We start from the raw sequence: 23,221 nt of genomic DNA on the forward strand, positions 1-23,221 counted from the left end.
CACCTTCTCCTGATAATCCCAACCAACAGCTGATTTATCCTGCCGGTCTTCCTGAACTCCAAACTTCCCGCCAAATCCGTCCTTGTAGTCTAAGGGGCAGGTAGTTAGGAAGGGAGTAAAAGAGACTGTCTATGTTATTTCTAGTGAACCCAAATAGATTCTAGTACAATAGATGGCAACGTAGAAATTGTACACTCTCGGTACAGCAGTATTCTGACGTCACAAGTGTCAACTCAGTTTTTGTGTCTGACATAATTATTGATAATAGTGATAATTTTAGAATAAAGTGCTTATCTTACAGTAAAATAAGTGCAATTGAATGTATTCTATATTTTCTGTTTTTCCACTTTTTTATTTGATCTTGTAAAATATGCCAACTAATGTGAGAAAATTTCGTTTTTCTTGTTATATTTGACACTTTTGACGTCGTGTATAATTGGTTCATTTCACTGCTGCCACCTATTGTACTTGATTATCTATTTAAGTGAACCTCTATTTTTGTGATACACAACAGTACCCTTTAAACCTTTATTTGGGAACAATTAGGTACTTATTGTAGTTATTCTTTCTCAATAAGAGATTATTTCTTGAAAATATTTCTTCCTTTTCTCTTCTTAACAAATCCGGGGTCACTTTTGAAGAGCAAACGAAATTTAAAATTATTATTTTCAGATAGGAAAACGAGGATGTTTCCATACCAAAGGTTTACAGGGTATAGCTGTAAATCGGGCATTCTACTCTTTCAATCGGAGGATAACTTTAACTTATGTCGACAAAAAAATGGTTTTTAATCCCTTACTTTTTGTCAGAAAAAAAAAAGTTCTCTAGGGATCAAAAAAGATATGGACGGATATACAAAATGGACAAAAAACGCATCAAACATATACTCGGACAAATAGAGAAAAGAACAGTTGTCGATCATTCTTTTTGAATTTGATCATGATCACATGTGTTCATTACTTTTTCATACACACTTTGTGTGAATATGACAAGCCTTTCACCATTTTCATTTTCCAACCTTTTTGTGAATTATGCTTCTCAACCTTCTCAATATGATCCCATCCTGCAGCCGACTAAACAGAAACATATTATAATCTTAAATGCACAGTCATTGTAATTTATTGTATTTTATAGTGACCCTTGATTTTAAGAGTTCCTATTCACAAGGGTAATTTTTAAACCATTATCTGAGCAAAATTGATGGAGATATCCCTGTTTTTTTTTTATCAAAACCAGGTTTAAAGGTTCCGTTGTGAATCGGGAGTCTAACTCATAAAAAAGAAGGGTCGCTTAAAATCAGCCATATTAATCTTAGTTAATTTACACATTTATGATTTTTGAATGAATGTGGAAATAGAAGGTTAACAACAAATTTTTTAAAAAAAAAATCTAACATTTTTTACTTTTCTAGTGAGCTTATTAAAGTTCCAATTCGAAATCATTTTCGAATTTTGTCTAAAATTTTAATAAAGCAATTAGCAACATTTTCAAATTAAATTCACTATCTTGAGACTTCATGAAACAAACATTTCAGCAGAAATTGTGATAAATTTTCAGCATTTAAAATCAAATTTCGATTAAGCCTTATCAGATATCTAGTTCTGGTTATAAGGAATATACAGACTACAGAGCGTCTCATTGAATTATTTCAAAGCTTTCACGCCAAAATACTCACATAATACTCAAAAATCCTGGTATTTTCTGCAAGAAAATTTTTATATTATCCTTATATATTTTTTAGAAGATTGATTTTAATAAAATTTTCTGATTTAAACTTAATTTATAGCTATAAACGATCTAATATGATGTGGGACACCCTGTACAATTAAATAATAAAATAGTATTTAAAGATTTGAAGAAAGGGTGTACCTTGTCTTGTCTATCCTGCAGAACACCAAACTTTCCTCCAAACCCTGTCTTGTAATCAGTTTGAGACTCATGCTTATCCACCTAGATAGAATAATTAGAAAGATATATGGACGAATAGATAGATTGACAGAAGTAATCACTATTAGTCTGTTTGTACATTCCATCATAACGCATAAAATCTTGAACCGATTTGCCTCAAATTGGGTGATCTTAATGAACCAAGGGAATGTATTTTCTAATTTGAACATTATAAGTTGAGAAAGTAATCTTTATAAAGAACGTTAGTTTTCTTGCCAAAGCTGGGTTTCCATGCTAGTATATATCTATGGATAGATAGATAATTTAGACAGATATATAGAATAGATACTTAAGATACTAAGAGAATATATTAAATAGATCTACCTTATGTATGTAATCATGACCATGAGCAGACTTATCCATTCTATCTGCCTCAACTCCAAACTTTCCTCCGTACCTAAACATTTATTTACATTTTCCACCGTATGTAAAAATTTATTCACATTTTCCACCATACCTAGACATTTATTCACATTTTCCACCGTACCTAAACATTTAATTGCATTTTCCACCGTATGTAAACATTTATTCACATTTTCCACTATACCTAAACATTTATTCACATTTTCCACCGTACCTAAACATTTATTCACATTTTCCACCGTACCTAAACATTAATTTACATTTTCCATCGTATGTAAACATTTATTCACATTTTCCACCATACCTATAACATTTAATTACTTAGCTTCCGTATCTAAACATTTATTTACATTTTCTACCGTACCTAAACATTTATTCACATTTTCCTCGATACCTAAACATTTAATTATATTTTCTTCTGTACCTATACATTTATATTTTCCACCGTACCTAAACATTTAATTACATTTTCCACCATACCTAAACATTTATTTACATTTTCCACCGTACCTAAACATTTATTTACATTTTCCACCATACCTAAACATTTAATTACAATTTCTACCGTACCTAATCATTTAATTACATTTCCCCTCAAATAAAAACGTTTCTCCTCAGAAAAATTAAACCTACGGTGAACTGAATCCATAAATAGTATACCTAAGTAGCTAAATCTAAGAATATTAATCCTTTAGAAAACTGAATCCAAATATAATCATATGATAGACCTTTTGATAAAATATTTAATGATATTGGTTATGACCATTTCAGAGCCAAGTGCAACTGCCGGAATAGTCAGGACCGAGCGCTGTGGCGTTACCCGAATAAAATGGTGAAAAGGTGAGTCAAGATTGCAGAAAATTGGAAAATACCGATCTTTGTGTCAAGCTGCAAAATGTTGTTAAAAACACAATAAAAGAAGAGCTAAGATTTAATACTATCTACTGACCCGTGAGCGTTGTTAATGTCTAGTATCTTCTTCTTCATGTTCTCTTTGTCTTCACTTTTCACCTAGGAAACACATTATTCAATCATTGTTAATACTAAACATACGGAGGACGACGTGTCCCTCATATTAGTCATCCGACTATTTTTCGATATTTCGAATATAGTTAATATTTCACAATATTTTTGATTTTTAAAAAAATATTTTCGCTGGCGTTGGATTTTCGAACATTCCTGGAAAATATGAAAATGTCGTCTTCATTCTCAAAAATCCTCGAAACAGGAATAAATGTTTAAGAATGCATCGAAAAATAATCGATGACTATTGTTTCTAATATCTGAATGATTTGTTTGGAATTAAATTGATTTGTTTGATTTACATGTGGCATCTTTCTGAATTTGTATGGACACTACGTTCTTCGGTATTAGTCGTTTTTAACAATTTTCTCCTAATAGATGCAACAGATAGAAGTAAGATTAGTAGCGATCAAAAGCGCTTTTTATCGCATTAAGCCTATACCCCCTTTCATTTTTCGCGAACACTCTCTTTAACGACGCACACAAGTGTGACGTAGAATGTATATACATTGCAGCTTTAGATCAAAATGGGATTTTTATATTCACTGGAAACCAAGATGTGCACGCTCTTACACAAAAATCGAGCAGTATTTTGCCAATTATTTCTTTTAACTTAATAGCTATCAAACAGCTTGTCGCCTCTTTAAAATATATATTGCTAGAGCTACAAAAAAAGGTATTTGTGAATTGGTGAGGTAAAACAGAAGGCCAGGGCGTTGCAAAACTTTAAATTCAAGGATGTCTCAAAAATGGTTGGTTCCACTTTAAATTGTATTCAGTGCTTCAAGATTTGAGCCGGCGCTCAATTGGAACCGCTTTTTGGCCGCTCAGCGACGCCGTTTAAATTCTTTAAATTCGGCCTCTGAATTACTATTCATCAATAATTTTTGTATATTCATTACATTGTTTTTATTCTGTTCGTTGTAACATTATTAACATATATTCAATAATTTTAAGTCTTGTAGTTTGTTTTGTGTTCTTTAAAGAACTGTATGCGTAATTTCAAGTGAACATCCTTCATGGAAAGATAGCAATGCCCGATTTACATCAGTACCATTGAAACTTTTATCTGAAGTATAGATGTGCTCGTCACTTTTGTTGCGGAACAACACTTAAAATAATTAGTTTTCAAAATTATAAACATTAATATCTAATTTTTTCTTGACCAGAGAAGCTTTTAAGGGTATCGTTGTGAATCGGGCATTGCTATATTTGCATGAAGAGTAACTTGAAATTACGCTTACAGTCCCTTAAACAAATAATGCCGTTTGTTTTTTATTAATAATTTTCTTCTCTCGTACTTCACCTTGTTAATTTGGAATTTTATTAATATCCCTTTCTTATTATTGCTGCTTGATATTGGAGACTTATTTTCAACAATTAATAATGTTTATTAGTTCTTATTTTTGTTATTATTAGTAATTCAAGGAATTAGGTTAAATCTGAAAGACTCCTTGATATACAATCACCGTCACTGCAAACCAAGATGTGCACGCTCTCACACAAAAATCGAGATTTATTTTGCCCATAAATTCTTTTAAACTTGAGCTATCAACAAGCTTATTAAATCTTTAAAATCTATATTTCTAGGGCTACAAAAAAGTTGGACGAGTTGGTGAGGTAAAGCCAAAAGTCAAGGCTTTGCGACACCTTAAAGTCAATCATGCCTTAAAAATGGATGACTAAGTTTTAGAGTTGTAAACAATATAGGAGGGAATATTACAGGCTTCCTATCAAGGTCGAGGTAAGTATTCCGGGCCTATTTTTTCATCGCGTCCCAATTGCGTTACTTGAATAATAAGATATGTAATTTTTTAAAACGTGGTTACATTGCAACCTTGAAACCTGAGAGGTTAAAAGTATTTTTTTTACGTAAAATATTTCTTTTACCTCTTCTCTAAAAGAATCCATATCAATTGTTCCTGTATCCCTGGCTCCACCCCACCTGTAATAAACATTGGTCCAAACAGTAAAGGGACTGTTAAAATAATTTCATATGTAACAACGGTACTTAAGAGTGAGCATATTTTCAAAAACATTTATCCCTTCTCCCAGAAAAATTCTACTACAGTAACCTTGATTCACCGACAAAGGGTCAAACGACCCAGGGTCAAACGACACAGGGTCAAACGACACAGGGTCAAACGACAAAGGGTCAAACGACAAAGGGTCAAACGACAAAGGGTCAAAAGTGCGACAAAGGGTCAAACGACAAAAGGTCAAAATGATAAAAATATTTTTTGATTTGAATCATAGGAAACTCGCAATTTTAATCACAAAAATCCGCCAAACTTTTTTGAAGATTTAAAACTTTAGTCTGATTCTGGCTTCCATAATGGTCGGGTTGGCAATATAATTGACCATGTTGCCGCAGCGCTCGGCCCCCTAGCTTGTCCTAGCCGCAGCGCTCGGCCCAGAAATTGTCTTAACTAACCTAACCCGTGGCCGCAGCGCTCGGCCCCCTAGCCTGTCCTAGCCGCAGCGCTCGGCCCAGAAAGTGTCTTAACCTAACCTAACCCTAAATAATAATAAATAAATGGATATAATTGACCATGTGGCCACAGCGCTCGGCCCCCTAGCCTGTCCTAGCCGCAGCGCTCGGCCCAGAATGTACCTAACCAAAGCATAAATAATAATAAAAAAATAGTAACTGACAGAATTTAAAAAATTTGCCCCTTTGTCGCATTTTTTGACCGTTTGCGTTTGACCCTGTGTCGTTTGACCCTTTGTCGCGTTTTTGACCCTTTGTCGTTTGACCCTGTGTCGTTTGACCCTATCTCGTTTGACCCTGTGTCGTTTGACCCTGGGTCGTTTGACCCTTTGTCGGTGAATCGTAACCTTTAATCCGTTATCCAAAAAAAGATAATAGAAATTACGTTTTTTAATTTGTAATCGAACAAATTTTTTCCATTTTACCTGCTTGCCTCAAGTTCAAATGCCATAGGTAATATTCTAGAATAAGTAGTGATCAAAGAAAACAAATTATCGATTAGAATTTTGTTTTTATTTTGATACTGGCTTTCTTTGAGCAAGACATGTTCTAGCAAGAATAGACCGATGAATTATTTAACTAAGACGCGCGAGGAAATGGCCTAAATTTATCGTTTTACTATGTTGAGCACAATGTCTCTATTATAATGATAAAGGTTCGAAGGTTACTGTTTCAGTTTCGTTTATTGAAGATCAGAAGTTGAAACTATGGAAAATCATTAATTTTAAATACTTGATCTTGATATCCATAATTGACACTGTTAAACTTGAGGATCAATGCTTGATCCCACCATTAAAGTTACCCCTCCCTGCTTTGTTTGGCCACTACAGAAATCTATGGAATCAATAAAAGATCTGGATATTCATTTTTTTCTTGACATTAAATAATTATTTTTGCTTAACATTTTTAAAAAATTGAAAAACATAACATCTCCAAATATTGAAGTCCTAAATTTTCTTTTCTCAAAAATATTTTACGAGAGCAAAAAACATAAAAATACAATAAATAGTTATCAAAATTAAGACAACTAAAGTTTAAAAAATCAGTTAATTAAATATGATTCCTAATTATGGTTCCACTTCGTAATTATTCTTTGAAAATACCCTTCTTGTTCCTATGACATATCATTAACATAATCTACCCTTGAACTATTCGAACCATCCTTTGTAAATACCTTTGTTGTTCCTCTGACATATCATTAACATAATCTACCCTTGAACTCTTCTAAACATCCTTTGTAAATACCTTTGTTGTTCCTCTGACATATCATTAACATAATCTACCCTTGAACTCATCTAACCATCCTTTGTAAATACCTTTGTTGTTCCTCTGACATATCATTAACATAATCTACCCTTGAACTCATCTAACCATCCTTTGTAAATACCTTTGTTGTTCCTCTGACATATCATTAACATAATCTACCCTTGAACTCATCTAACCATGTTTTGTAAATACCTTTGTTGTTCCTCTGACATATCATTAACATAATCTACCCTTGAAATCATCTAACCATCCTTTGAATATACCTTTGTTGTTTCTCTGACATATCATTAACATAATCTACCCTTGAACTCATCTAACCATCATTTGTAAATACCTTTGTTGTTCCTCTGACATATCATTAACATAATCAGGATCCGTCTCCCAATCATCTTCCTCCTCCTCCTGAGAAGAAATAAATCAGGGATTAATAATTTATTTATTCATTTATAGAAAATTGCTGGGGTTGTTCCTGGCCCCAGGCGATCCCACCCTTCAGCACTCCCTCTTCCGATACGCATTTTAATCACGCCTGGAGTCGTCTGTTTATAATATATTAACAATATTTACTCTAGTTTTTATTCTTATTGTTCAAATTTGATTGAAGATTTTAAGGTTATGGGTTGAGATATGTGTTTTGGAATATGAACAATTTGGACTCCTTTCCTTCTTTTGGACATTTGTTCCGAAATCCGAAAATTTAAATTTTCTTAACATAACCCACGGAGAACAATTTTAAACTCTACACGGGGTTTTTACATTCTTCTTGTTACTTTAATTTACCATTTCATTTAAAGACATTTACATAAGGGGGAGGGGGGATGATCCCCTTAGATCAGAGAAATCTACGGGTTTTCGGGGGGTTTCAGGCCACAACGGGCATGCTGACCTTCCCCCCTTGGAAAGTAAACCCCCCCCCCCTGGACTAAATCCTATGTGCACTATTTTTTTCTAGCTATAACGGTTTAATATTTATCCCACACCACCTTCATTGTCTGTCCCAAATACCCGTATACGCTAGATCCCATTTAGGAGCATGTTTGAAATTGTGTTGACCCGTAAATATGTCATTCATTCTACCTGGGTAACTTTTCCAACATTAACTCCGACTTGACTTTTCCACATATTTTCTGAAAACTATTTTATCGTAATAATTTTAAAATAAAAATGTATCAAGATCTGAAAAACTTTAGAATGGTGGATATCGAGATCAATACTTGGTCTCCTCTTTTTCTTAATCTCCAGATTAATGGACCGATCGGGATTAAGGATTTCCCATTCTTAAGTTTTCAGCTCAGAGCTGAGAACTCTTGTAATAGGGGTATCGAGATCAATGCTTAGTCTTCTTTTTTCGTTAATCTGCAGATTAATTTAATCTTTATTTGATATCCCACAGCGTAATTGTAACCAGAGGGGATACTGAATGAAGAAGATTAAGCATTGATTCTCAAATAAAAAGTGCCCACAACGGATATCGAGAACAATCTATATGGGTTAGGGGATCCTAAACAAAAGTTTCTAGCTCAGGAAAAGTTCAATTTACCCCTCAATTTAAAGTGGCTTATCATACAAGAAAAAAAAAACAATTTAATGCTTATAAATATTTAATTACAAGAAATTTCTGAAGTATACGAAATCCTAAGGCTTAGCAGTTGATATATAAAATCAGCGTAATTTCCTATAAATATACAATTTTTTATTTCTCCTCCTGAAATAATACAAAATAACTTAAAATTATGTTATTGTAGAAAATTGATAGAAGGAGGGGGGGGGGGGGGGGGGGGGAAAAAAAAAGAAAAGAAGAGAGGGCCCCCGTGTTTTTTTTTTTTTTTTTTTTTTTTTGCCCCCCCCCCCCCCCGTCCCTTACTATCAATTTTGTACATTTTTCTTATATGTATCACATGGACATTATTGATCATGTGGCCGCATAGCCTGGTCCCCTAGCATGTCCTAGCCGCGGCTCTCGTCCACCTAGCCTGTCCTAGCTGCAGCGCTTGGCCCAGAAATTGTCTTAACCTAGCCTCAAGGGCGTATACAGGGGGAACCCCCTAGACCAGTAAAGGGGGGGGCCACCCCTCTTAGAACTCACAGCTTTCACACTTTTCAAATCTTAAACTCAAGAGAACATGAATAAAATTAGTTTGCTGTTCATTCAGTGCACTAAGAAGATTGTATAGGTGATCCAGAGCCACCATGACAGAAGTCCGAATGAAAAATCTATTTAGAATGCATATTCATCCTAATCGGATGAGCGCTATCAGGGATAGCGAAGTAAAACAATTATTTTTAAATGCCAATCTACGAAGGTTTGAGTTTAGATCTAGTAAAAGACCATTTTTTGTTTAATTTATTGATTTGGATTTATAATTTACTTTTTTCAGTGCACCGCCGTTTTTTAATCTTTTTTTTAATTACAAACTAGCAGAAGTGCCAGGCAATGACCGTGGAATTTTAGAAATAGAATTTAAAAAAACTTTAAATTTATTTAGCACATGTCATCCTATGTATCTATGAGTTTCCTATCTAAAATTTAGCCTATTTAATTCAGCCTTTTGGCCAGCCATAGCAAACATTATTATATAGAGTACAGCTGAACTCCTACTTTTGGCCAGCTATAGCAAACATTATTATATAGAGTACAACTGAACTCCTACTTTTGGCCAGCCATAGCAAACATTATTATATAGAGTACAGCTGAACTCCTACTTTTGGCCAGCTATAGCAAACATTATTATATAGATTACAGCTGAACTCCTACTTTTCTCAAAACAGTAACTTTTACAAGTCATAATTATTTTGTGGTCCTTTGTATTTTTTTCATCTCTTAGAATTTAGGTTTAAGTTGAGTTTTTCATTTAAAAAATGTCTTTTACTATCTCTAGTTTAAATACTAATTATTACTAACTGTAACATAACAGTTCAATAAAATAAAGATTTTATAAACAATGCTTTTTTCTGCTAGTTTTGTTAGAAGAGGAGACAAAGTAATAATTCCCAAATAAATTGAGGTTAACCAGTATTAAAATAAAACCACAATTACGATCGATGAAAGTGATGACAGTATACAGTCGTATAATTCTATGAATCTAGTTTAAAAAACATATATAATATTCAACACATTGTAAATTATTGGAAAATCGGTATATCCATTTATACAAAAATAAATCAGATAACAAATTAAAAAATTAATTTAACATTCACATCTTCATTCATTGTTTGAGCTCTGACGGATTACTAATTTTGTTATCAAACAAGAGCTGTTAGTGTACACCGGTCGGTTCCTCCCCAGCCAGCTGTGATTTAAGCTGTTCTCTCATTGTGCAGCTGTCAATACGTTCAATTGGGTTCCAGCAAATTAAAGAACATTTAAACACAGTTTTGATAAATGCAATAACAAAGCTTATCCGTTTGAAAATTTTGTCAAATTAAAAACTTTGAACATCATTCCGTAAAATATATTTAAATTGTCGATCAAAACAAAATTTTCAGCGGCATTTTCAAAACTCTGCGCAAGCGCAAAAAGCTTTTTCCCTGATAAATTATTGCCGTAGACAGGTAGAAGGCCGCGCAACAAAATCCAAAATCACAAAACAACTACAAAAAATATTTTCTTTACATACATTTGTGATTTAAGATACCAGTAATAAGGTATATAGAAAGAAACGAGTATCAATCAATCAGTCAATTTTTTACATTCGAGAATTACACACTTTTCAACTTTCTTCAGTGCAATTTATTCTGTTCGGTAATTTCCTAGTATACGATTTTTGGACCCCCCCAGGCCCCCTAGTTCGTATAAAATAACGGACCCTGTAATTGTTATAAATAAGACAATTTTACCTAGAGCTTGATAATTACCTTAATATGTTAAATGGGCCTTTGCGGACTTAACGTCTAATGGTCGTCTTCCAATTCCTCATTTTTATGAATGCTTTGTACTGATTTAGTCAAATTTTTTATTTATTATCTGTGAAATAGTTGAGCTTGTGGAGCTAGTTGACTTTAACGAAGGCAATGTGGAACTGGTTGAACTAAACCAACCTGGAGATGTTGTGGAAATTGATATCGATGAATATTTTCCTAAACTGGAAGATCCAACGGGTAAGTTCTCTGAACAATTCGATAAATATCGACTGAAAGATACACTAAATAACGAACCCTCATATTTATTTTTTTAAACTTAGTCTGAACACTTAGGAACAGCACTGATGTTATTTACATTCTTCCAGTGCTAAGGATCCATTTCATTTTGATGCGGATTTGGATCTGGATCCTGGATCTGCCCTGAAAAAAATGGATCGGATCAAGGCAGTGCTTAGGATCCGGATCCAAGGGCAAAATATCAACCAAAAACTGCAACAAAACATGTTTGCTCTCTAAACTCAAATCTGAACTGTTTTATAGATCTTCTAATCTCTTAACGGTTCATCAAGTTGTTGCATAAAAAATATGTGATAAAAAAGTAATGGAAATAATTCAAAAATTCTTCTTTTGTTTAGTAAATCAATAGATTTCAAATAAATGTTCATGACCTAGATCCGGATCCATTTTATTCCAGTGCGGATCCAGGATCCACATCAAAATTAAATGGATTCTAAGCACTGGATTCTGGTCATAAACATTTCTTACAGATTTACTGGATTTATAAAGAAAGTTTTTCAGAACCCTTTTTATAATAATAATTTTTTTAAATACTAGCCTTATAGGACGCTTTGCGCCCATCTTCTAAATTAATTGTGAACATGTTCAATTTGTGTACATCGTAAAACAAAACAAAAATAATTCGTGGATTTTCAAAATTTTCAAAAATTTAATGAAGATAGAATTTTGATGGAGACAAATATTTGAAATTTTGATCATTTATAAACCTTCCCTGGGGTCCCTAGATGTCCCACAAAAAAGTTGGGCCCGATCGGTTCAGCCGTTTTGACGTTTATTGGATACAAACAGACAGACAAACATACAGACAAGCCAAATTTATATATAGATTGCGGATCCAAAGGATCCGGATCCTAAGCACTGCATTCTCTCAGTACATTGTTTTGTACTGATTCAGTTTTTTACCCTTAATTGTATATACTTTTTATTTTCTCCAATTATCCGCCTAAACTTAACTTGGGGGGGGGGGGGTTGTTCTCAAAAGGGGAACAATATACACACCTGTCACAACAAGTAGCTAATTCATTAATCCGTTTCAGTTTTCAATATTTTTTATTTGGAATTTTCATCACTAATTTTGTTTTACTTTGAAGTAAAAATTTTCGGCAATTACTGAAATATATCAAAATATGTAAGAAACTACATTTATAACTTTTCCCATTTTCTTATTTTGTTTTTCTGTTTTACAGATGATCCTTTAGGAGTCGGAGACATTATTCAGAACAATGTCGACCCAGTTGCTTCAATTAGCACAGGTTAGAAAACTTAAGATTATCAAAAATTCCAGTAAGAAATTTAAAACAATTTTTTCATTTCGTTTTATTTTAATTTTATTTAAATTTATAAATATTAAAGTAAATTCAAAGCATGGTTACAGTTTTACAGATTATTTGGGAGGTATTTGTGCTAAGTTGTCGGATTTGAATATGGTAGGGGTGGAAATAACGTCTCAAATTTTTTTAGATATGTGGGTTATGTGAAGTGTACTTTTATTGAATTCAATTTAAGATATCTCAGGGTTTAGATAACAAAGAAATGTTGAAAATTCGCGATTTTAACTTAAAAGTTTTTAAAAAAATTCTATATAGGTTGGTCTCCTTCCTCTAAAAAGTAAATAACTTCTGAATACTTTTACTTGGGAAATCTGAGTACCTATATAACAGATAGAATTTTTAATCTTAATAAATTGCTAAGGTTCGATGTCTGTTATTGAGTTGGAGGTCAAAGAGGATGAAGGGGCTGAGGAAGATGATGGGAACGAGGAAGAGGCCGCTATCTACACTTGTCAAGAATGTAATTATCAAACATTATCAATCTCCAACCTCAGTATACACTCCCACGTGAAATTACGATGCTACCTCTGCAAGTTTTCAACCCAGCTCAAGTCTGAATTTAATCAGCACATGCATAAGCATAAACCCAAGGGAGGAGCTCAAACTGGTCCTGCTCCTGCTCCACCACGACAGGTTCCAGTTAACAGTTTAGGCGGGACTACTTCACAGTTTCACTGTAAACCTTGTAAACTTGCTTTCAGCTCTAGTTTAAGTTTGGAGAATCATCAAAGAGTGAGACACACTTCCTCGCGAATAAAATGTAATCTCTGTGATTTTTCACACATTAGTCCCGTGATATTAAAACAGCACATGAAGATTGAGCACCCAGCACTAAGAGTATCAGATTTTTTCTGCAAAGAATGTAGCTTATCCTTCTCCTCTCAGAAAGTTCTAGAAAGCCACATGAACGTTCGCCATGGGGGAACCATTGTCACAAAGAGCGCCAAAATGGCTACTCCCCGAGTCAACCAGAATGTCAAACGAAAACGCACCTCAGTCCAGATCCCTAAAACCACAAATAAGCCAGTTGAGACGTCCGTGTGGCATGTGGTCGTTGATAAGGAGAAGAAATCGCGTTACTCCTGCAGAACCTGCGGGTTTACTACAGACGATGAGAATGTTCTGACTGAACATGAAGCAAGTTTTCCAAGTATTTACGTCTGCTCTTTCTGCTCATTTGAGACCCATTGGAGTTCTAAAGTGACAGAACATAAGATCGCCGAACATCCTGATAGTGTGAAATTTCCCTGTGATTTGTGTGAATTTCGTACGTGCAATAATGCGGGATTACACACCCACAAGCGAATTGTTCACGGCATTATGGAACCTATAATATAGAAGGGTCCCAGACTACCAGTACCTTTTTATACGTCTCATTTGATGGATTAAATTATATATTTGGTCAATCCTACCATTTAAAGAATATCGTTCAAACTTCACCAATTTTGTTTAGTTTTTTGTTAAATTCGGAGAAACATTTATTTTTCTCATTTATTCAAAATGAAAATTCTGTTATATTTCCAGATACCATGATTTGGGTAGTACTAGTATCCAGTATCCTGTATACCAGAAATATTGTAAAATTATCTACTGTATTTTAAGTAAAATTTAGAAGGTAAATTTTAAATTAGTCAATATTTTACAGAATCTTATTTAATTTAGTTTGGAGAAAAAAAATTCAAAATTCAAAATAACGCTAATTTCGTTCATTCAAAACACCGAAACTCTTTATGTTCCAAGGGATTGTTTAAATAATTTTCAAGTTAACAGGGTTTAATCTCTGATTCATTACGGTACCTTTTATCATATTTATTAAGAATGTTCGTGTTGATGATAAACCAAACCTCATAAAATGGATAAAGTGTTAGTCCCACATAAAAAAATATACATTTCGGTCTGGATTGATCCTCTACTGTTCTTGAAATTTATTTCTGTCATGAACATTCAAAACTAAGCATCATATTTTTGTCTGGAAAAGTGTTAAATTCTAAAAATTTCCTTCTTTGTCTCTTTACTTTAGCACGATAAGCTTCTAGAATGTGTTTAGATAACGCAACAACCTGGTTTCCTTAAATCAGCAAAGATGTACACCAAAAAGCAACTAGACTGTGACCAGTGTGATTTTATCGGGAAAACATTGTCGTATCTTCGTATTCACCAGGTACGAATATTATCTCATTTTTTTCTAGAATATTTTCAGACTTTTTTAAAATGAACTTTAAGCGCATTAATTCAAGTAACCCTCCTTGCAAAGATATAATTGCCCGATTCACAGTGGTACCCTTTAATCTATAATGTGGAAGATATTTTCTTTTTTCTGGCCGTGATATTTAATAAATCTATGTCAAGTGGAATTGTGCCACAAGATTGGAGAGATGGAAATATCGCACCAATCTTTAAAAAGGGCAGTAAGAAAGAACCAGGAAACTTTCGTCCTATCTCGCTTACTTCAATACCATGTAAGGTAATGGAATCCATCATCAAGGATCAAGTTGTTGACCACTAGTCTATTAAATAAATCTCAGCATGGTTTTATGAAACATAAATCGTGTGCAACTAATCTATTAGAGTTCATGGAAAAAATTACGCTAGAGAGTGATAATAACATTCCTATGGACATAATTTATCTAGACTTCTCAAAAGCATTTGATAAAGTGCCCAAACACCGACTGATCCAAAAGTTAAAATCTCATAGCATAGAAGGAAATGTACTTTCATGGATTAACAACTGGTTGACTGGAAGAAGGCAAAGGGTGATTATCAATGGAGGATAATCTACCTGGGAGCCTGTACTCTCAGGTGTACCCCAAGGATCAGTACTCGGACCATTAGCTTTTGTGATATTTATCAATGATATAGACACCTTAAACAAACTTATTACAATAATGAGAAAGTTTGCAGATGACACCAAACTCGCACAATGTATTCTAACAGAGGAAGATCGTGATAATTTACAGGACTGTCTTAACCTGCACTGTGAATGGGTATGTGGGGTATGTCATTTAATGTTGCTAAATGCAAGGTTCTTCATGTTGGACATAATAATCCCAAATATGAATACTTTATGAACGGAATTAAGTTATCTGTGGTCAAAATAGAGAAGGATATTGGAGTGAAAGTGTCACATGATTTAAAACCCTCTATCCAGTGCCTAGAAGCTGCTAAAACAGCAAACTACATGCTTGGAACAATTTCACGTGCATTCCATTTCAGAGATCGGAATGTTTTCCTGAACTTGTATAAACAATATGTAAGATGCCATTTAGAGTTTTCTGTCTCAGCGTGGTGTCCTTGGACAGCTGCAAACAAAGATGTACTAGAGCAGGTACAACGTAGAGCTATTCATATGATATCTGGACTGTCTGGTAGAAATTATGAAGATAAACTAAAAGAACTGAGACTTGAATCCCTGGAGAAAAGAAGAATCTATATTGACATGCTACAAACATTTAAGATTATCCATGGTTTTGATGATGTTAGGAGCGAAACATGATTTAACACAGTCGGGTCAGGAGAACATAGACTAACTCGTCTAACTGCAGATCCCCTCAATCTGATGCCCTCTCGATCTAGACTGGAATTAAGAGCTAATTATTTTAGTCAGAGAGTAGTGAATTTATGGAACAGTTTGCCGGGAGAAGTTAAAAAACGCTAGAAATCCTAAAGTGTTTAAACACATTTACCAACGATATGCTGGAGACATTGTTTGAGTAAAAATAGTGATATAAATAGTTACTCAATGAATCTATAGACTCGCAGATATTCTCAATATACTCCTAATTGGGGTCTAGAGATTAACTCACCAAATAACCAAAAAAAATTCTACTAGTTTTTAAAACGTTATCATTCCTAATTATTTTCCGGCAGCAAAAATACTTCAACCCTTTTTATAGAGAAACCACAAAAAAAATAATCAGTTTTTATAATTATAAAAAATTGTAATCTAATTCGTAAGAAAGTTTTTGAGGGTTCTGTTGTGAATCGGGTATTGTCATCTTTGCATGAAGGTTCAATTATAATTACGCTTACAGTCTCTTTAATCTAGTTTTTTTTACCAACAATCTGACAAACCAAACTGATGATATTACGCTGTTTTTAATATTTTGTTTCAAGGGAATAGTAATAAATCGATTTGAGTTTTTTAAAAAAGGACTTTAATCAGAATTTAATAAAAATATGAATATTAAGGAGGCCCTGTTTAAGCTAGTAATAACATTAGAACCAATATGATTTGATTTGATTTGATTTGATTTGATTTGATTTGATTTGATTTGATTTGATTTGATTTGATTTGATTTGATTTGATTTGATTTGATTTGATTTGATTTATAAAACTGTTAAAAAACTGTATATGAGAGATGAGAATTTTTAAATGTAGTGAGATAGTTGTTGGTTTATATAATTTTTACCCTTTTCAACCTAAACCTTGTTAAATCATTCGTAACTAGTTCAACCACCTCTTTAGTCGTCAATTCCCAACTAGTTTTTTTTACAATTCTCTTGAATAGAAACTATTTTAATAAATCTTTTCTTATTTAGGGTAAAGTCCACGGCGGAGTTCTATTTCTATGTGATGAATGTGATTTTTCTGGAACCAATGCTGAGGATTTAAACAAGCACACTATACACCACAGGAGAACACGGTTTAAATGTGACCTGTGTGACTTTGGAACTGGAAGCGCCAGGAGGTTGGAGAAGCATAAATATTTGCATAGGTAACGTTAAACGTTTTGTACCTTATCAAACCGGTTCTGCCGTTTTCAACCGTTTCTGTCGTTTCTGACATTTAACAAATTATTTCCTACTGTTAAACCGTGTTATGCTGATAATGAACATTTAACAACTATAAAAATTAATTACTTCTTGAATTATTAGAGATTTAGTTGACGACGAATCTGATGAGGAGAATGATGATATTCAGCTTAAAGGTCTTGAAACTGATCCGGATTTTCATCCTCCCTCTCATAGTGAAGAAGATGATGACGAGATTGACCATCTGCATATTGACTGTGACTGTGAAGAGCATGAAGAGGAGATGAAGAAACATCCTGTAAATCTACAAATAGCTCTCGAGGAAAATTCGGGCGATAAAGAAGCTGAAAAATCCGCAAAGCCTACAAAGCAAAATTTCGAAAAATGGATCAAACATCAATTCGAAAACCCAAAATCGGAAAATTATAGGTTTTTTAAAAATACGAGACATATACACATATTCGACCCTTTTGATAAACACCTAAAAAGGAAAAATAAGGGTTTAAATAATGAAACAGATGAACCGCCCATGAAACTTACCCGCTACAATTCTAGACCAGATGATATTGATGAACCAGAATCACTGAATGTTGGTAAGAAATAATTTCTTAATTATGAAAATAATTTTTAAATCTATTGTATTTTATTTTTATATACTAAATAATAATTCCAATTTTCTAGAATTACCAAATTTGGACGCCGAAGAATACAATTTGTCGCCGGAAGTTGATAAATCTGCAGAAGAAATGGAAATATCTACACAGGAAAAAGAAATATCTACACAGGAAAAAGAAATATCTTCACAGGAAAAAGAAATATCTACACAGGAAAAAGAAATATCTACACAGGAAAAAGAATTATCTTCACAAGAAAATGCCATTTCTATACAGGAAAATGAAATAAGTTCAATAGAAAAGGAAACACCACCACCGGAAAAGAAAACATTTGTAACAGAAACCAGGCTTATAACGAATATCGATGAATCTATCTTGAAATCTATGAAACTTCCTGGATATCGCAGTGTGAAAGTAAATGAATTAGATAGCTTCGATGACAATGAAAAAGGTATGGCTGTTACATAAAAAGTAACTTGAAAAGCTTTTCGGGTTTCTTTCTATTCCTTAGTCTTACTTTATTAGATTTTTTTTATCTTTTAATTTTTATGAAAAAAAATTCATGTCAGTGAATATAAAAATTTTAATGTTTCGTTAAAATCTACGTTATATATTAACGTTTTTACACATTAACAATAACAAAAATCCTATCAATATGTTATTAATATTACATCTATCGTAGAAACTTCTGAACCGGAAGAAGAAAATATGTTATCTGCAATATCTGAAGAGGACCAGCTAACTCAGACGGCACGCGAATCAGGGGTATACATTCCCCCCACACTACCCCATTCCCCTGAGATATTACTTTGCTAGCTTTTCTCTCTGTCTGAAACAGGGGTGTATAAAATCCCCCCCCCCCCCCTCCCCGGCGGCTGAGAATCAAAGACCCAAGAGGAGGGGAAAAGGGAAGGAAAATGTAAGGAAAAGGGAAAGGGTAAGAGCGGAAAAAAGTAAAGGCGGGAAAGGGGAAGGGAGGGAAGTGGATAAGTGGAAAGAAGATAAGTAGGGAAGGAGATAGGTAGGGAAGGAGAGAGGTACTAGGCAGGGAAAGAGATAGGTAAGGAAGGAGATAAGTAGGGAAGGTGACAGGTACTAGGCAGGGAAAGAGATAGGTAGGGAAGAGGAAAAGTAGGGACGGGGATGGTTGGGAGGGTAAAAGGAATATAGGAAACTACGGACGGGATAGGGAAGGGGATAGGGAGGGAAGTAGAAGGGGAAGGAAAGAGGAAGGTAGGATAGGTAGGGAAGGGGAACGAAGTGAAGGAGAAGGGAGAGCATAAATGGAATATTGTCAAATAAGGAAGTAAAGGAAAGGACTTGAGCTCTTTACCTCTACATTACTACACAGCTACATAACAACATATAGAATCCGAGAGATTTTCCTATATTATTTTATATAAAGAAGTGAAGGAAAGGACTTGAGCTCTTTACCTCTACATTACTACACAACTACATAACAACATATAGAATCCGAGAGATTTTCCTATATTATTTTTCCCAATAGTTATAATGCAGCAAAAAATACGTGTTAACAAAATTTCCGCCCAGAACTTCAAAACAAATATGATAAAAGAATGCTCTTTACTCAATAATTTTTCCAAATAGTCCAACCTATTAAAAATTTTCACAAATTCTCCCCCACATAAAAATGAAATCCCGACTTTTTTGCCATTGTCACCATACAATTACACAACGTTTAAAAAATCCCTGCGTCGCCATTTATCCTTTTTAAAATCCATAATTTTAGATATTAATCATTATTATGCACTGCAAAATAAATATTAAAAATAATGTCTTTTTAGTTATTGAATTTGAATTTGGGGAAGGAAATCAAAGAAAAATTTGTGGGGGTGGGGAGAATTTAAAAAACTGGAATTATATACACCCCTAGTCTGAAATGATTTTCTCTAAAAGCCGTTGGTTTTCCTTTATCTCATGAAAAGGTTAAATTCATCGATGCTAATGTAAGGGTCAGATTGTTCAAGAGTAAAATGTCCCTCTGACACATACATTTACAAATATAATGAAGATTAGGCTTCTCTTGATTTTAATAATTGATTTTGAATTATTTGTAATTTAAGAAATTGATAAATTAACGAATCCTGAACGTTTAATGCTTCAGTAAATTTTTTATTGTTATTTAGGCTAATACTATTGTTATGCATAATTTAGGAGCCAAGTAGTCTAGCTGAGATGGTATTTATAAAAACAGAAGAGATCGAGAATAAACCTGACGTAGCCCTGTATTCTCCTGATAGCTCGAGGACCCCGGATGAACTAAGTCCGGCTGATTTATGTCAAGCATATATAGATACTAATTCTGAACAACTTACTCCTGAAGGTAAAGTACACAGATAGAAAGGAGAAGAATTGTTAAGGCATGGGAAACTAACTGGACTACAGTTTTATAATTTTTGAGGAAAAAATAAAAATAAAAATAAGTTTTAACCCAAATATTATTCAAAGAATTGTTCATTATTTTAGTTTATTTTTTGGTAGTTATATTTCTATCATCATTAACCATCTTTTTTTTGCAGTCGAAAAAATTGATGACTTTCCTTGTGCTCTGTGCGGTAAAGTTAACGCCTCTCACGAAAAACTTAAACAACATGTTAAAATCATGCATCGAGTTTTTACATGCGAGTTCTGCGCGTTTGCAGCAGCTGATTGCTCGAGCTTGTTGGAACACAAGAGGAGATCTCATTCTGTAAAATGTAGTTTATGCGACTACACAGCAACTTATCTAGGAAGCCTTTATAAACATAGAAGCAAAGTTCACGGATTGATTGAATGTGATCAGTGTTTTATAGCACTGCCTTCAAATGAGGAGCTTGTAACACACATTAAACAGACCCATGTTTACGTCTTCAGATGTAATCAGTGCCCATACGCGGCTAAACTTGGTTCTTACTTGAAAAATCACATAAAGGTGAAAAGAATTTATTTAATTATTGTTGTTAAAATTACGTATATTGATGAAACTTCTCGCTCGCCGGTTTCCACATTAAGCTTTGATTTTTTACGTGAAGTGAAAAGATTTTTTACTAGTTTCTAAATTTGATTTTTTGTTCCACAGGTAACACTTCAGCTAGTACTAAATATATTTAATTTCTTTCTAAACGGGACTGTAAAGGAAAAATTAAAGGGGATATATGATGAAACCTGAGAATCTCAGGCGTTGAACGCTACATATAAGACATCTATCTGATGTTCCTGTCTCGGGAAATGGGTGTAAAACTGTGTTAAGTTCATGCGAAAATTCATATATATGCAATTTTTTATAAAAGTTGTAGGTTTAAACAGACCATATTCAGCAAATACGAAACCAATCTGAAAAGACTATATTCTACAGAAACCTGAGAATCTCAGATTTGTTCCTGAACTATGATTATTTAATTTTTGTTTTATTTATTTTTATTAGATATAATTGATATCATTACATTTAATCCGTCTAGTCCGTATTAAGTCAGCAGTACTTCAGCCAATGGCAGTGCAGTATACTGGTCACGGGATTTCCGTCTATACTACGTGACAAAGATACTGCACTGTCATTGGCGGAAGTTATTATGACGTAATATGTGCTATACAGACTATATGTAATAATATTATCAATTATATCTATTCAAAATGCAAAATCAAAATTAAAAAATTATAATAGGAGCAAACCTGAGATTCTCAGGCTCCTGTGGGATTAGTTTCGTATTTGTTAAATATGATCTGTTTAATACTAAAACTTTTTTTTTCAAAATTGCATATATATGAATTTTCGTATAAATTTGACAAAGTTCTTATCAATTTCTCGAGACAGGAACATCAGATGTCTTATATGTATCATTCAACGCCTAAGATTCTCAGGTTTCATCCTAAACCCCCTTTCATTTTTCCTTTACAGTCCCTTTAAGAAACATTTCTTAAAGATATAAACATTAAATAGTACTGACTGAGTTAAAACTTGAAAGGGATATACGGCTGTAAATTACTGTTTTATTTCTTACTTTTCAGTGAAATGTTTAAATCCAATATTTTCTCTATTTCAGCACAAACACAACACAAGTACCTTCAAGTGTGAGTTGTGTGACTACACGTGTATGGCAGAGTCGGGGATAAAAGCACACATGAAAATTCATCGAATATTTAATTACAAATGCACCATTTGCAGTTTCACTTGCACTACCTTGAAACGCTTGAGTGGACACGAATCCAGGCATCATCCGGGGGTTACATTCAGATGTGATAAATGTGACTATGTTGATTCAAGCTCAGTGTTTATAAATATACACAAAAAGAATACACATGAAGAACAGAAGAAACCAAAACTTGATAACAGCAACTTTAGATATCCCTGTACTGAATGTGAATTTGCAGGGGTATCTGATGAAGATTTGATTAAGCACAAGCTTATGAATCATGAAAGTGAAAATTTTAATCTTGATGATGAACTTGAAGGTGAAATATGATAACTAGTCAAGTTCTCTATTTATATTTTCTGGCATATTGAGGAAAATTTTGTGTTTTAGTTTTAAATTCAATTGTATCAATGATATTATGATAATTCCATTCAATCCTCACATACTTACAAAGACTACTTTTACTGCATTTAAGAAGGACAAGGTTGTAACACTAAGAATTTTATATCTATTAAAACTCCATATATCTGTTCTCTTATTTATATGGTCTATACTTTTGGTAATTTGAAAGGCCTAGTCTTTGAAATTATTGAAATTGTCGATTTGAAATTTTTACCGAACACAGAACAATGTTAATGTGATCATTACATACTTTGTACATTAAAATGGGCCAACAATTCCAGATCTTCGTTGAAACTCATTAATCTATCTATAACTAGCCAAAAAATATGAATTCAATTCTTTTTGTTGGTTAATACTATTTACCAGTATTATTTTATGGTTTGTGGCTCGTGTTTTTAGCCTGCATTTAAGCTTTTTGTTTGCTGATATGTGAAGACTGTTGTGCTCCGTTCAAAATAAGATAATAATGTTTTGTGGATTTTTCTGTTTATGACCATGATAATTGAACATTGAACCTTCCTTTGGGTAAAAAAACACGACACAAGATCGTTTGAAATGTTGACGTTTATGGAGATTAACAAACAAATCAATGTATATACAGATGTAGGATCAATTATATGAATATTAATCATAATCTGGCGAATAAAAATTGTTCAATGTAAACATGATTTTTTGAATTGGTTGTGCGTATTTTTATTTATTTTCTAAGTAAATTACTAAAATTTGTCTGGATTAGATTAAAAA

At 33.3% G+C, this 23,221-nt stretch overlaps 3 protein-coding genes across 6 annotated transcripts in view; 2 read left to right on the plus strand and 1 right to left on the minus strand.

Moving 5' to 3' along the window:
• LOC111701628 (src substrate cortactin) overlaps positions 1-8,238 on the minus strand; it is a 22,404-nt gene extending 14,166 nt beyond the window's left edge. For 2 of the 3 annotated variants that reach the window (XM_023473000.1, XM_023472999.1), the window contains exons 1-6: positions 8,168-8,238; positions 7,425-7,492; positions 5,224-5,278; positions 3,260-3,321; positions 2,272-2,344; positions 1,913-1,950 (exon numbers count right to left, since the gene is read on the minus strand). In XM_023473000.1, coding sequence (XP_023328768.1) covers positions 1,913-1,950; positions 2,272-2,344; positions 3,260-3,321; positions 5,224-5,278; positions 7,425-7,492; positions 8,168-8,212 — 341 coding nt within the window. In that variant the 5' untranslated portion in view covers positions 8,213-8,238. Of the gene's footprint in view, positions 1-1,912; positions 1,951-2,271; positions 2,345-3,259; positions 3,322-5,223; positions 5,279-6,998; positions 7,053-7,424; positions 7,493-8,167 lie in introns of those variants that run through there. The other variant, XM_023473001.1, reaches the window with a different exon arrangement.
• Positions 8,239-9,377: 1,139 nt separating this feature from the next.
• Positions 9,378-13,917, plus strand: LOC111701618 (zinc finger protein 335). The gene is made up of 4 exons (XM_023472983.1): positions 9,378-9,393; positions 11,066-11,188; positions 12,436-12,501; positions 12,941-13,917. Exons 1-4 carry the CDS (start codon positions 9,378-9,380, stop codon positions 13,915-13,917), a joined length of 1,182 nt encoding a protein of 393 aa, XP_023328751.1.
• LOC111701620 (zinc finger and SCAN domain-containing protein 12-like) lies at positions 11,035-23,140 on the plus strand. 2 transcript variants are annotated; one of them, XM_023472986.1, is made up of 11 exons: positions 11,035-11,188; positions 12,448-12,501; positions 12,941-14,194; positions 14,627-14,740; positions 17,119-17,294; positions 17,455-17,924; positions 18,013-18,396; positions 18,628-18,710; positions 20,121-20,289; positions 20,486-20,877; positions 21,986-23,140. In XM_023472986.1, the coding sequence occupies exons 4-11, from the start codon at positions 14,663-14,665 to the stop codon at positions 22,403-22,405; spliced, it is 2,172 nt and encodes a 723-aa protein (XP_023328754.1). In that variant the 5' UTR covers positions 11,035-11,188; positions 12,448-12,501; positions 12,941-14,194; positions 14,627-14,662; the 3' UTR covers positions 22,406-23,140. The 2 variants fall into 2 exon arrangements, with proteins under 2 accessions (XP_023328754.1, XP_023328753.1); XM_023472985.1 differs by having other exon boundaries at positions 11,036-11,188; positions 12,436-12,501.
• Positions 23,141-23,221: the final 81 nt, after the last annotated feature.

Source organism: Eurytemora carolleeae, unplaced genomic scaffold (genome assembly GCF_000591075.1).
Source record: "Eurytemora carolleeae unplaced genomic scaffold, Eaff_2.0 scaffold233, whole genome shotgun sequence".
NCBI lineage: Eukaryota > Metazoa > Arthropoda > Copepoda > Calanoida > Temoridae > Eurytemora > Eurytemora carolleeae.